Genomic DNA, 13,944 nt, shown 5'->3' with positions numbered 1-13,944 from the left:
TTCTCAACAAAAAAAATTTGTTAATAAATTATGTTCCCGTTCAACCGAACAGAGAGCAGTGCTTGAATAGTACAGGGTTGACGGTTCTGCACTTCTCGATAGAATGTAAAATACTTCTTTTTTTGGTGTTTTCAACGCAAATTTACCCGCAAAGTCGTATGCTTGACTTCAATGGCAAAAAGCACATTCGAAACAAACGTAAAATGAAAAGAAAATTTCTGTTAAATCTTATTGCAATTTTTTGATGAGGATGCAGTGTTGCTGATAAAAAGTAATGGAAATCATGATACTTATTTAGCTTATAAATGTACACTCGGTGTGGAAATGCATGGCCCAGAATCGAAAAAAAAATTATTTTTCCACCGTTGATTCGTCCTTTGAATCACTTGTGACAACAGTGTCGTTGGTCGTCGACGATGTTGGTGTACGTGACTTTTCCAAATCAATTCGTTTGTTTATCTCTTCGTAAAGATTTGTGATATCATCAGGACGTGCCTGTAAAATGGGAAAGCAAACGAAATGTTTAGTTTGTCTCGCATCGAGGGCATTGCAAAGCATTTTGTGCACGAAAATCGTGAAATGGATACACTTACCATAGCCAGAAATATTTTTATCTGTCCAGCAGAGTCAATGGCAGTCAGTCTCAAACTCTTTTGGCTAGCTTTTTCTACGACCATACCCGGCCAGATCTGAAACGGGAAATTAAAATTTTTTGTAAATTTGTTTGTTTGGTCTTTAAAACCGGGAGCGGAAATTCAAATCACCTTCGTATTTAGTAACACGCGCAAATTACCCGATGTCCGGAACACTACTCTCGAACTCTTGCTTTGATCCTTGGAATCGTTTAATCGTAAACTTCCCGGTCCACGTTGTTCATAGTTCGACGAAACGTATGCAAACAATCTACTATTTACATCCAACACATTTGTTTCATCCTCTTCGCCGGTAAAGGTTTCGACTTCCTCGTACTTTCGTTTCTGCGCTCGGCTCTGTTCGTAGGCTCGGGTTGCTTCGGTTAACATTTCCACGCTAGCTTCGACTGGCTTATCATTGTTGTCAGTTGATTGACATTGAGCGCTTGCTATTGCAAACAGTTCGCCTGAGCTGCTCGGTTCATTTGTACTATCCGGTGTTTGATCGGATACCGATTCCTGGACACACACAAGAAAAATTCCAACTTTTAATCAACAAATCAATTCGACCAATCGTTTGCACGACACTTACCCCAGTTACACGTTCACGAACGTTTTGTCCGAAAACGAAACCGGAATTTTCGGCTATTGGAATAGTGGACTTGGTGGTAAACAAATTTGATTTTGGCATACCATTTTTCACCAAAGAAAACAATGGATCAGTGCTGCTGTGAGAATCAGCGGCATTGCCATTCGTTGAGGTTTTCTCCTTGGATTGTACTTCCTCATCGGTGCTGTTTTGAAATGGATTAAATGAAGAGCTTGTCGACACTACGGTTGAGGAATCATCAGTTTTAAGAACGCTGGGCCGGATTGTTGACGACGATGACGATGCTTCACTTGATGAATTGTTTTGAAACGCTGACGGTCGCAATAAACCAGATTTAATCGGGTTTGGACGAGACGAGCTTATGCTGGCTTGCTCTTTCAGCTCGTTTTGGTTATTTTCATCTGGAACAATTTTGACATTTGAACAAACAAGCTGTAATTCGCGCAAACATTTCCCGTTGTTCGAGGATGATGCATCGTCTGGGAAACGCTTGTTCGGACAAATAAAAATCTGCTTACCGTTCGTTTGCGACATTTTAATGAAATTTTCTTCAAAATTGTTGGCAAAACTCAAAACTATAAAATTTGGGGTTATGTCGATCAACGATATAAATGGTTTACAATGACCAGTTGGATAAATGACAGCCACTGGAATGACAATTTTAATCATTGAAATAATAAACTAGCAGAGAGATGCCAATATAACTACTGGGACGTCGTTTCAACGGATGAATGTGTCGAATGATAGCTGGTTTTTTGATAGAATATTTAATACATTTTCTCTCGACCAAATTCAAAATCATTCGACATATTCCTTATATCCGTCTAAACCGTCTAAACGACCTAGTCGTCACATTAGCATCTCTCTGTAAACGAACAGTACCACATTTCGGAAAATTTTGTTTTGTTAGGTTGGTTTTTCTTATACAAAATGTTTACTGTTTGAGAGACCATTGAAGCACAAAACACAAAAAATTGAAATCGGGGCTCAAAGTGCGAGGGGGAAACCACTATTTTGTGATTAACATTTGTAGTTTTGCGACGATTCCCCCGGTCAAATGCTGGTAAATCACCAATTCATCATCATGTTTATCACTGGTTAATCATGTTAATAATGTTAGTCACATCAATAAAAAATAGTGGTTTCCCCCTCGTCAAAGTGTTGTCCTTTTTTTAATAGGCTACCTGCAAAATCACTTTAAACCATTTTTGAATGAAATTTGATGTAAAAATAAACAACATTTACCATTACACATTATGAAAATATCCTTTCGGTTTTATTTAAATTAATAAAGAAAAAAAAATAAGAAGAAATTCTGACGTCAGACTAGTGCGATCGTTTATACGTAATACATACACTCATAGTATGGTAAAGCATCCATGACGTCACTAGTTTTTCAATTATTTACGTACCAACATAAAAAAACAAAAATAATAACAAATACGTTAAATTGCTGATTTAAAATACTAATTAACGTAATTGAGCAAACAAAATTTGTATTCATGGGTTTTAGGACCTGAATAATCCGAATAAAATAGTTTTGACAACTCGTGCAAGTAGCCTGTTAAACTTTTCGTAGACTAGTACACATATCGTTAAAAATGAACCCATGCAAAATATGACTTAAAATGTATGAGTTTTCTGTCAAACACCTAATGTTTACACTGTGTATAATATAGATTCAAAAAGCAAACCGACATTTACTCAATGAATGTAAATAACCAGGTATGGCCGATTCTCCAAAATCTGTCGATTTATCTTGAACACATTCACTATTTATGTCACAATAATATGCAAATGAGTGCGTTTGAGTCCGCTTTCAAAATCGTTAGATAAATGTCCCAACCTAAATGTTTACAAATAAGGGCGCTGAAGACCAGTAATGTATGAATTCGAGGCTGTTGATGAATGTGATGTAGAAATGAGAGAACCATGTCTGGTTATGAAATCGCTCAATGATCAGTCAATAACACTTTACATTCACTAAAAGGGTGAGATATTGCACTGAAAATTCAAAATGGAAAGTAAAAAGGGTCTAAATGACGCAGAGTTGAATCATCCTCATTCATGACATTCTCATATGAGGAAGCGTTAAAATTCAAAGTTCTGAAAGAACAGGTTAAGACACTCACGAAGGCAAGGTTCTCAAAGAACAGGCTGAACACTCACGATGGCGGGGGAAATCAAATTTGTTAAACGTACTCATTACATATTGTTGGACAAGTCAACTTGAAAACATTTTTTTTAAAAGTTTAAATCGTCATATAAAGTTTCTCAAACTTAGTTGGCGCCACTGGAAAATTTTGTTTACATTCATTACATTATGTGTGAGAAGCACCGGTAGGGTGAGAAGTCAACTGACAACCTTTTTTTGTTAGGTTGAAATCGTCATATAAAGTTTTACAAACCTAGTTAGCGCCACAGGAACATTTTAATGCCACCGCTTTCGTGATCAACTCGAAAACGTCTTAATCTGTTCTTTCAGAATCTTGCTCAAATTTACCCTTCGGTTCATTAAATTCACCCAAATCAGTAAGAAAATCTGCGAAAGTCTACAACCTTTATGAAAATTTCGCACAAAGTTCACTGATCATACATTGGCATTGGTTTATGGTGGCAAAAACTCCATAAAATTTAACTTCGACCAGAAACGACGTTTTTTGTCCAGACATGAAAAGGGTTTACATGTCATTGTAAAGGAAAGTGCAAGCATCTATCTGACACATTCTTTGCTGCTGGGATTTCGGTGTCGTTCATAAGTTGACATTTACAGGTGTACCAACATTAAAGAAAAGTTTACATCTTGACAAACAAAATGTCAGATTGGTGACGAAAATAAGTTAGTTGAAGTTTGGCTGTTCGATCATTCAGTTTTAGTTTTCACTAAACGTTTAACGATACGCATTTCATTCGATATGTCTCTATCAAGTGTATTACCAGCCCCAACGAATGTTGTTTGGGACCGTGAAGATGAACGGGAAATGCTAGCGCAAGGAGCTCCGAGTTTGGGTGCATTGGTCAGCGCTAAAGTCGCTGCTCCACCGTACGGACAAAGAAAGGGATGGATACCTCGAACGGAAGCTGATTTCGGTGATGGAGGCGCGTTTCCAGAAATATTAGTCGTGCAATATCCTTTAGGTATTTCATTTATTTCCCATTCCCTCCATCAGCGTCTCTTAATTTGCGAATACTTTTTACTCTAGGTTTGGGTGCTCCAGCAAATATCGGCAAAAAATCAAATGCCATCGCAATCCAACTTGATCAACATGGAAAAATCAAATACGATGCCATTGCACGACAAGGCCATGGGAAAGATAAAATCGTGTATTCCAGCATAAATCAGTTGTTACCAGCTGAAGTTCTGTCCGAAGATGCTGAAGCGTTACAGCGTCCGGATGAAGAAACAATTGCAGAAACGACTGAAGCAACCCGCAGGGCGTTGGAAAAATTGACAAGTCAAAAGATTGCCGCTGCGATGCCTGTCCGGCATGCAGAGAAAGCCGCTCCCGCTCAATACATTCGGTACACACCATCTCAACAAGGCGATGCATTCAATTCCGGTGCGAAGCAGCGTGTTATACGAATGGTGGAAGCTCAGGTCGATCCCATGGAACCGCCCAAATTTAAAATCAACAAGAAGATTCCCCGTGGACCTCCATCTCCGCCTGCACCCGTTCTACATTCGCCATCCCGGAAAGTAACAGTCAAAGAGCAAAAGGAATGGAAGGTTCCGCCATGCATTTCGAATTGGAAAAATGCCAAAGGTTACACCATTCCATTGGATAAGCGATTGGCTGCTGATGGTCGTGGATTGCAGCAAGTTCACATCAACGAAAAGTTCGCGAAAATGGCAGAGGCTTTGTACATTGCCGATCGAAAAGCCCGTGAAGCTGTTGAAGCACGAGCACAACTTGAAAAGAAACTGGCACAGAGGGAGAAAGAAAAGAAGGAAGATATGCTTCGACAAATGGCACAGCGTGCCCGTGAAGAACGTGCTGGTATTCGGATGCCTGATGCTGAGGGCGGATCTCAAAATCAAGATACGCGTGAGCGTGATGAATTACGTGCAGAACGACATCGAGACAGAGTCCGTGACCGAAATCTAGCTCGAGCAGCTCCCGACAAACGTTCCAAATTGCAACGCGAACGTGAACGTGATATTTCCGAACAGATTGCACTTGGTATGCCTGCCAAAACTAATACAGGAGGAGAGACTATGTTCGATCAACGATTGTTCAATACGACAAAAGGAATGGACTCCGGCTACGGTGACGACGATGTGTACAATGTATATGATAAGCCATGGCGTGAGGCCGGATCTTTGGGTCAGCATTTGTACCGACCGAGCAAAGCTATTGACAATGAAGCGTATGGTGCCGATTTGGAGAAACTTGTCAGTACGAACCGTTTTGTGCCCGACAAAGAATTTAGTGGTACCGATCGTTCGGCTCAAAATGCCAGAAGCGGTCCGGTTCAATTCGAAAAGGAAGAGGATCCATTTGGTTTGGATCAGTTCTTGAACATGGCCAAAAAAGCTCCGAAACGAAAAGACGATAAGCAGATGGAGAGTTCACGTGACGGTTATAAGGAACGGGAAAAGGATCGCAGTGGTGATAAGAAACGAAGAAGGGATTAACTGGGATGTTGGTTTTTCAATTACTTAGGTTTAGTTGCTTTTCCAATTGTCAAAATATTTTTTGTTTTATTTGAATTTCCAATTAAAAAACATTTATTTCAACGAGAAGTATATCACTAATTGTGTTTGCGTGTATTAGCTGAGCTTGGGGTAAACGGTCAACATAGTGTGGAACATCTCGATAATAACATGGATTCAACAGCTTCCCAATAAATAGTCGATAACGCAAAACGTTTACAAGAATCTACTGCTTAAATCTCATCCAAAAAACTCCCAAATGTGTCCTTGCAAGAAGAGACATTTGTGTTGTTGCTACAGCTTCCTGTCTCTTCTTGTAAGAATACTTTTAGAAGTTATTTTTGGGTGAAATCTAAGCAGAAAACTCATGTAAACGTTTGTATTGAAAAATCAAAAGATGTCTCAACAACCGTGTAATACAGCAACTCCACTGAAACCGTTTCTAAAGATAGATGATTCTTTTAATCTCTAACCATCGGATTCTCTACATTTCTTTTCTTTTCTATCTAAATTCTTATGTCCTTCCTATTAAACTCTTGTGGGGACGGTTGTGTTCAAGTAGGACGACAGTCCGAAATTTACGTAATTGTCTCGATGTCTGTACACGCACTCAGTGACAGTGACTTGACTATCGCTTATTATAATTTAGTAGAAGAAAGCTCAACCAAAGCTTAAATTTGTGAAAACCTCTTCATAAATTTTCATAAAATTTTTCCAAAACCGTTACGACGGATATCATTTGTTAGCGATAACGAATCCATGAATAAGATGTGACTAATGAGGTCTTTGTAGTTATTAAAAATAGAAGAAGAAAAAAGAACAATGAGTCCAAAGTCCACTGCTAGAAAAAAGAAAACAGAAGGCTTTTGGCAATACCGGTTTTCGGTTATACCAGACACTGTAATACCGGTATTACATGTGTTTCATTTTTCTTTTTCTCCTCAAATACAGTCCAAGAATTTAATGTGTAGATCATTTCAGACTGGTTTTAATGCAGATCACTATTTTGAATACTTCGTTCAGTTTGAAAAATTACTTCCATTAGGACACCTTTAAATACAGTCATGGAGTAGAAGCGTATCTTCATTCTGTTATATTTTCGTGTTGTTTGAATTCCTTGAACCTCTTCTCAAATTTAAGATCTGTGGATTTAATCTGCAGAAGCGTTTAGAAAATTGATCGACATTCAATGAAATCAAAACATCTCTCAAACAGCTACACAAATTCAAACTGGGTCTTAGTCCTCATTTTTTCTTACAAAAATAAACGATATCTCATGTAATTTTCAATAAAACGAGCCATCAGAACAGTCAATGCGTTTGCTGCGACTGATCCCCGTACATATTGCGGAGCCCCGGAGCCTATTGCGCCGGTTAATGTAGTTAAAGTAAAATTATTATGTAATGTGTACAATGTACATCTTAGAAATTGCGCATAGCGTAATTACGAAGCCCCGTACGACGTTCCAAATGAAACAAAAATTTCAAATAGCCCTAGAATTTTAATTTATTGTGTATAAATACACATAGGGCCTAGTATCGGCCTCAGTCCGAGGACCCAAATTAAAAAAAATTTTCAACCTTTTTCGGCCTTTGATTACCTTCCAAATGAAAAAAAAATACGAAAAACGGATTTCGATTTCAGTGCTAAAGAATATTTCATGTGATACATTTTTGCTGATAAGTAATGAAATTCTACTGGTATGTAATGAAAATCTCGAAATATTTTCACCAAATGTAAACTGATTTCTGTAAACTTTTTTTTTTCTGAAAGCTATCTTCAAGACGCGCAGTTTAAGCCCAATATGAGGTTGGGTCAAAATTTGGGAGAGATATGTCTAAAAAAGGGATATTTGTCGGAGGTCATAAATAGCCAGCAATTTTTTGTTTTCACAATTGTTGTTTGTTACCCCACAGAAAATGTTACTTTGGCTCAAAACCGTTTAAAAAAATGGTTAAAAATTTTTCGATATAGTCTTGACGAGTCAAAATTCGAAGATGACATTTATCACCACTGTGAAGCTGATTTCACCTGCTTCACTCACCCAACTAACCTGATCGAGCCACAGTTATTTTTCACATGAAGTCATATGCTGTAGCTTTCGAATGACACCGATCTTCAGGTTTTATACGAAAAAAATGTAATTTTGGCAACGTTTGGGTCGAGGTGATTTCACCTTACTTCGAAGCAGGACGACACTGACAAAAAAGTTTCGAAAAACTCAGCTGTTGCAGGTAACTTTGTCTCCAGGTAATCTACAATAGCTGCCACAACTGTAGCGCCCCATACAAAAAATACACCTGTGACAGATAATGTAGATTACCTGGAGACAAAGCTACCTGCTACAGGTGAGTTTTTCGAAACTTTTTTGTCAGTGGAACCAAAAATCTTCTAAAAATTTAGATTCGTGTCATTTGGTGCAATCGTGAAATTATGGCGTTCGTTTCTACAGGGAAACGAGTTTACAGAAATCATTTGAGATTTATTGAGAATATCTCGGAATGTCGAATACAAACAAACACTTTTGGTCATATCTCCCCGAGACGTTATGCCAATGACCTGATATTGGTGTCAAACTACGCGTCTTATCAATAGCTTTCAGCAAAAAAAAAGTTTACCGAAATCGGTTTTCATTTGGTGAAAATATACCCATATACCCATATAGAGCTATATGTAGCATATTCATCTGTGAAATGTTTATTTATAGGAAAATATAGGTAAATATAGCTGTTGAAATTGGAATGAAATGTTTTATCTAAGATTTATAATTTCTACTTAATTTAATCCTGCGTCAAATCACTCTACTTTTTGTCTACAATCTAAGTCACTTTTCTTTGTCATTTAAATTAAATCATATCGAGTAACCGTTGAACAAGGGTATAAATGCGTTAGTTTGTAAGAAAAATTCATCACAATAAAGAAAGACCTCTAGCGAGCAACATCTCCGGGTTTTAATAATTGTAGATCAGAACATTTTGAACACTCAGACGAGTAACATCTCTAGTTTCAATTTGTAGTTAGAAATCGGCGGTGCTAATAAATTCACCCCATTTCTTTGTGTAAGTCGAATTAGAATCGTCGGTGCTAATAAAACCACCACATTCTAGGAAAGTAAAAAGGAAAGTCGCTCAGCTAAAGGCCACCGAAAACGAGACTAGGTTAGAGTTTCAACAATAGCGGTATAAAGCTGTTTAAATAGGAATTTATGAAATTTGACTTCGAAAAATTTATTTGTAAATGATAACAAGGCAAAGAGTGGATAATGTAAGTGATTTCAAAGGGCGAATAGCTTTTCAGTAAAGAAGAGTATGAAATAAGAAAAATAAAGAGTTTCAAATTAAAGGCTTTTGATACGAATAGGTGTTTCGTACGGGTCGGCGTTAGCTATGTTTTTTTTACTAAAATCCGTCGAGTAAAAGGTAAATTGTCACCGGGTTTGTTGCAGCAACATGTATCGAAAAATGGCGAGCCGTCTCCTATCAGGTAGAATTGAGAAAAGAGACCTGATGTCATTATCCGTCTCCAACCGCCTGTTAAAAAGTCAAACAGCTACAAATAAAACAACATTGGTGTTAGTTTAACTAATTCGTTTCTTTTTAGTACAAGATAGATAGTGTTCATACAATGTATAATAATAGTCGGTATAAAGAACTTTTTTCTCTCTGCTTAATTTAACTTCGTTTTTTTTCTTCATTTTTCACATAAATATTTTATTGGATTTGCTTAAAAATAAATAAACAATTTTCTTCATTTAACTAAGCTAATTTCATTCCTCCTTTAAAATAAAAACTTTTTCGCTTGCAGCATTTTTACCATTACTTTTTATCCTTTAAAAATCCTATTTTCCTTTCATTTTCTATTACATGCCCCGTTACTCGTAGGTCCATTTTAAACGTTAAGCTTATTTGGCATTTTCCATTTTACGATTTATTTACAATTTTGTTTGTTTGTTTTACAGAAGAACTTTTCAGTTTTTTATTTCCATTTTTACATTAGTCGTTTCAGCACCAAATTGATTTATGAAAATCAAAATTATTTATTTAAAAAAAAACAGTGGGGGACGAGTAATTTTGGTTCCCGCACTTCATTTTGATTGATTTAGATTTGATTTGTAACTTCTTTCAAATTTTGATTAACATTGAAAAAAAAACGGAATTTGAGACAAAAACATTATTCCAAAACATCGGGTTCTCTGTTAGGCCGACAGCCAATGTATGCATATATCCGTCCTTCATAGATCAACGGCCTGGAACCATACCATATTGTTACACTACCCAGGACCTAGAATTGTTTATTCTGTCACATTTATTTTCAAACGATAGGAGGACCCCTTGGGAGCGTTCCTTGACGTGCGTCACTGAATCATTTCACTTCGTAGAGATATTGAATTTGGTCTGTGAAGTAAGTTGGTGGAAATATACATTAGATACATTAGCTGGACACCAGAGCGATGATAGCGCTCTAAATAGTAAAAGTGCCAGAAGGAAAATGTTTCGTCGTAAGTTAGTGTAACAACACAGGTTTCAAACTGTGCTTGATGAGGAACTGATTTATGCATGCTTAGGCTCTCAATCCATATGTGGTTGTTATCGAAGAAATTAAAATAAAATTTAAAAAAAAATGGAAAAAATTTCGTCGTCCTTACAAAATGTTATAATTTATCTATTGATGAACGCTACATCTAAATTAAAATTAATTGATGACATTCGTCTGAGCATTTAGATGAATTCGATTTTTTTTTTGTTGGACTCAAATCCTTACTATCTTAGCTCAAACAACATTTGTTAAATCAAATAAAATTTGAGAAAAGAAAAAAAACTGAACCGAAACACGGTACGCATTCTTCCTAGACCGTAATAACCGTAATGCGTACAGATCTGGTCTGTTTCCTTACTTTTTTTTTGTTTAGTTTTGGGTTCATTATAATAGAAAAACTGAACATTTCAATTTAAATTATTTTTATAAATTGCGCTAAGTACAACCAATGTCATCGACGTTTTCCTTTGTGATTGTTATCAATCGATTAACATTGCTAAAATTAGATAGAATTATAATGAGCAAAATGGATGATCTGATGAATAATAATATTTGATTAGAACACACGCAGCAAAATGAACGATGAGAAGAAAAAACAAATAATTAAAAGGCTGCTGCTGTTGCTATCAATAATAATACAAAAAAAAATTAAATAAAATAAAACCAAAAACTCTGTAAGTAGATTAAAAACAACACAAAAAATTAAGTTTCCGATTCTGCTCTTTCTTCTTATAAACACAACCCCCCATACAAAGCGAAAATTCGCAAACTTTTCTCTTTTAGATTAAAAACGAATTTGAGATGAAATTTTGTAAGAAAAAAATTAATATTTCGATTCACTTAATACTCATAATTATTGTCTTGCATTTTATATTAGATAAATCTACAGCTAAATTTTATGACTCATACACACCTCCGACTAAATCGTTTAACCAATTTGCTAATAATAATAAAAAAAATATTTTTTTTTTCGTATATATAAAAAAGGTACTGCAACCAAGTCTGAACGGTATACCCTTACATAACTTGAAATCATTTTTCGATTTTTTGATCAATTTCTTTTCTTATCATTTAGGTTGCACAGACTTCGTAATGTGTTTTCGATACGAGAGGAAGAATATCCGTGTATCTTCCAGAATAAGGTCAATTGTGTTGTGGTTTAAACTGGACCTAATGTTAGTCTCTGGTCAGTGTGAAAAAAGGAGACATGAGAAGTAACAGGTTTCATTCATTTCCGATAATAAAAGGTGAGAAACAGAACATTGAAAGGAAATATATTTAGTGCAGCAAAGTTGCAAATATGTTTGTTCTGTTTTGCTTTGATGTAAAGGGTCAATACATTTCATTTAAATTGGAATAATTTATTCGTCTAAAAAATTAAAAATTAAAAAAAAACGCTTTTTTGAGCTTCCAAACAATAGGTTTTTACACAACAAGACAGTTCACCATTGGAAATAATTATTAAAAGTTCGCCAACACGCATCGTAAGGCTTTTTTCCCACATAACAACCATAAACCAAATAACGCAAAACACTCGATCGAAAGTTACAAAATCTATTTTAAAAAAAACGCTTTCGATGTCTTTACACGCACTCTCTTGTTCAGACTCGATATTAAAGTAATTATAATAAGAAAAACCGTTTCGTTGCAACATAAAACGAATGAAAAAAATAAAAATAAATTTCCAACATAATCATAATGTAAAACTATGTCGATGAGGTAGTTAATGTTGTCGTAGATGATGTTGCAGTTGCTGTTGACATTGGAAGATTCAATCCAAAACCTGGATTGACAGCCACAGATGATCTGAATATTTCAAAATAAAACACGAACAATCATCAAACCGACCATCAAAAACAAACAAACATTTACTTACCGATTATGACGCATATGACTTTTGACTAGATCACTATTGACGAGTGCAGCCATTAAGCTCAGTTCACCGGCCATAACAGTTGCGCAAATTATTTTAGCCAGAGTTTTCGAATTTTCCGCCGGATTTGTTTTGTGCGCTCCTCGAACGCCCAACATTTCCAAACATGCACTTTGACCGGGTAAGCCGGTACCACCTCCGACTGTGCCAACTTCCAAAGATGGCATCGTACAGGTCAAGTACAAATCTTCGCCAGTTTCTCCGTACAGTTCCATTCCCGTCGAACAATTGCTGCTGGTCACATTCTGAGCCGGATCTTGACCGCACGCAATGTAAACGGCTGTTACCATATTCGCAGCATGAGCATTATTACCGCCGATACTACCAGCCATAGCACTTCCGGCCATATTTTTCAATTTGTTGCATTGAACCAAAGTTTTGGCATCCGTTTTCAAGATCGATTTCAATTTGTCCGCTGGAATGATACACTCACAAACTACACGCTTGCCGCGCCCTTTGATCCAGTTTATTGCAGCCGGCTTCTTGTCCGAACAGAAATTACCGCTCAAACTGATGATTTGCATATCCGGAAAGGCTTTGTGTATGTATCGCAGGGCCATCTCAGCACCTTTGGACACCATATTCATTCCCATTGCATCGCCAGTCAGAGCACGGAATCGAATGTACAGCTGCGGACCATCCATGGCAATTAAAACCTCTTGTAATCTGGCAAATCGACTAGTTGAGTCGAATGCAGTTTTGATGTTCTCGAAATTATCCGGATGTTCTATCCACCTTTTGGCCATGGAGGCTCGTAAAACGTTTGGAAATTTGACGCATGGTGCCCGAGTCATTCCGATATCTTCAACAAAACTAGAAACTCCACGCACAGACAGGGCTTTACAACCACGATTAGTACTAGCTACTAATGCGCCTTCAGTCGTTGCCATTGGTACAAAATATTTACATCCATCCAATAACAATGGGCCGGCATATCCCACGGGTATCTGAACGTAGCCCAACACATTCTCACAGCATGCATTCATCACTTTAGTATAGTCAAAATGCTTGTAGGACAAGCTGTTTAGCGTATCCAGCGGTATATTCGCCTCAGCCGACATAATATTACGTCGCAATTTGACACCGCGTTCCGGATCGTTGATAATTGATTCGATTTTGTATAATGGACAATGTCCTCCACCACCTCGAACAATTAGCGTTATTTCTTCATCGGTTAATACGCTTGCCCCGTCATCTGAGTTTAAAATTGCTAAACACTCGTCTAACGGGCGAGGCGGCAAACTAACAAATTGTTTCATTTCGACGCAATCGTCTTCGTAGTCATCGAAATCAGTTTGCGTTGACCGGTCGACAAATTCGGTAATGTCGGATATCACGAACATTGGTACTTTCGGTACTTTCTTTGGCATTGTGGTAGTTTCCGATTGTGTGGTCTCAGCTTCCAGATTGTCGGCATCAACTTGTGTGGCAGCAGCTATTTGCTGTTGCTGTTGCTGTTGACGCAATTGGTCGGCTAGGTCTTCACGGTCCTCGAAGAATATAAATTTGACTAGCAGTGCTATTAGTAGGATGAGTATAACGATTTGGTCTGCGCTCATTGTCAACCATCTGGAAGAGG

The 13,944-nt window shown here is 37.1% G+C and overlaps 3 protein-coding genes across 4 annotated transcripts in view; 1 reads left to right on the top strand and 2 right to left on the bottom strand.

The window, feature by feature from the left end:
• Positions 1–16: 16 nt before the first annotated feature.
• On the bottom strand, positions 17–1,890 carry LOC119069316 (ran-binding protein 3). The gene is made up of 5 exons (XM_037173368.1): positions 1,761–1,890; positions 1,225–1,643; positions 765–1,151; positions 594–689; positions 17–495 (listed from the first exon to the last, which is right to left on the bottom strand). The coding sequence occupies exons 1-5, from the start codon at positions 1,774–1,776 to the stop codon at positions 352–354; spliced, it is 1,062 nt and encodes a 353-aa protein (XP_037029263.1). The 5' UTR covers positions 1,777–1,890; the 3' UTR covers positions 17–351.
• Positions 1,891–4,038: 2,148 nt separating this feature from the next.
• On the top strand, positions 4,039–5,980 carry LOC119069315 (puff-specific protein Bx42). Its single transcript, XM_037173367.1, has 2 exons — positions 4,039–4,380; positions 4,446–5,980. Exons 1-2 carry the CDS (start codon positions 4,158–4,160, stop codon positions 5,876–5,878), a joined length of 1,656 nt encoding a protein of 551 aa, XP_037029262.1. The 5' UTR covers positions 4,039–4,157; the 3' UTR covers positions 5,879–5,980.
• A 3,488-nt stretch (positions 5,981–9,468) lies between these two features.
• The window catches only part of LOC119069314 (3-hydroxy-3-methylglutaryl-coenzyme A reductase), a 30,589-nt gene continuing 26,113 nt past the window's right edge, over positions 9,469–13,944 (bottom strand). For both annotated transcript variants that reach the window (XM_037173365.1, XM_037173366.1), the window contains 2 exons: positions 12,309–13,934; positions 9,469–12,238 (listed from right to left, as the gene is read on the bottom strand). In XM_037173365.1, the coding sequence (XP_037029260.1) occupies positions 12,139–12,238; positions 12,309–13,934 (1,726 nt within the window). In that variant the 3' untranslated portion in view covers positions 9,469–12,138. The remainder of the gene's footprint in view (positions 12,239–12,308; positions 13,935–13,944) is intronic.

The sequence above is a fragment of the Bradysia coprophila genome, assembly GCF_014529535.1.
Source record: "Bradysia coprophila strain Holo2 chromosome X unlocalized genomic scaffold, BU_Bcop_v1 contig_26, whole genome shotgun sequence".
Classification (NCBI taxonomy): domain Eukaryota; kingdom Metazoa; phylum Arthropoda; class Insecta; order Diptera; family Sciaridae; genus Bradysia; species Bradysia coprophila.
The sequence above is the reverse complement of the archived record's forward strand: the minus strand, read 5'-3'. Positions and strand labels throughout refer to the sequence as shown.

Coding starts and splice junctions, on each gene's coding strand:
- LOC119069315 (XM_037173367.1), top strand. CDS start 4,158: ATGTCTCTATCAAGTGTATTACCAGCCCCAACGAATGTTGTTTGGGAC. Junction 4,381..4,445: donor AGTCGTGCAATATCCTTTAG/GTATTTCATTTA, acceptor TTTTTACTCTAG/GTTTGGGTGCTCCAGCAAAT.
- LOC119069316 (XM_037173368.1), bottom strand. Junction 690..764: donor GCGTGTTACTAAATACGAAG/GTGATTTGAATT, acceptor TTCCCGTTTCAG/ATCTGGCCGGGTATGGTCGT. Junction 496..593: donor TAAAAATATTTCTGGCTATG/GTAAGTGTATCC, acceptor CCCATTTTACAG/GCACGTCCTGATGATATCAC.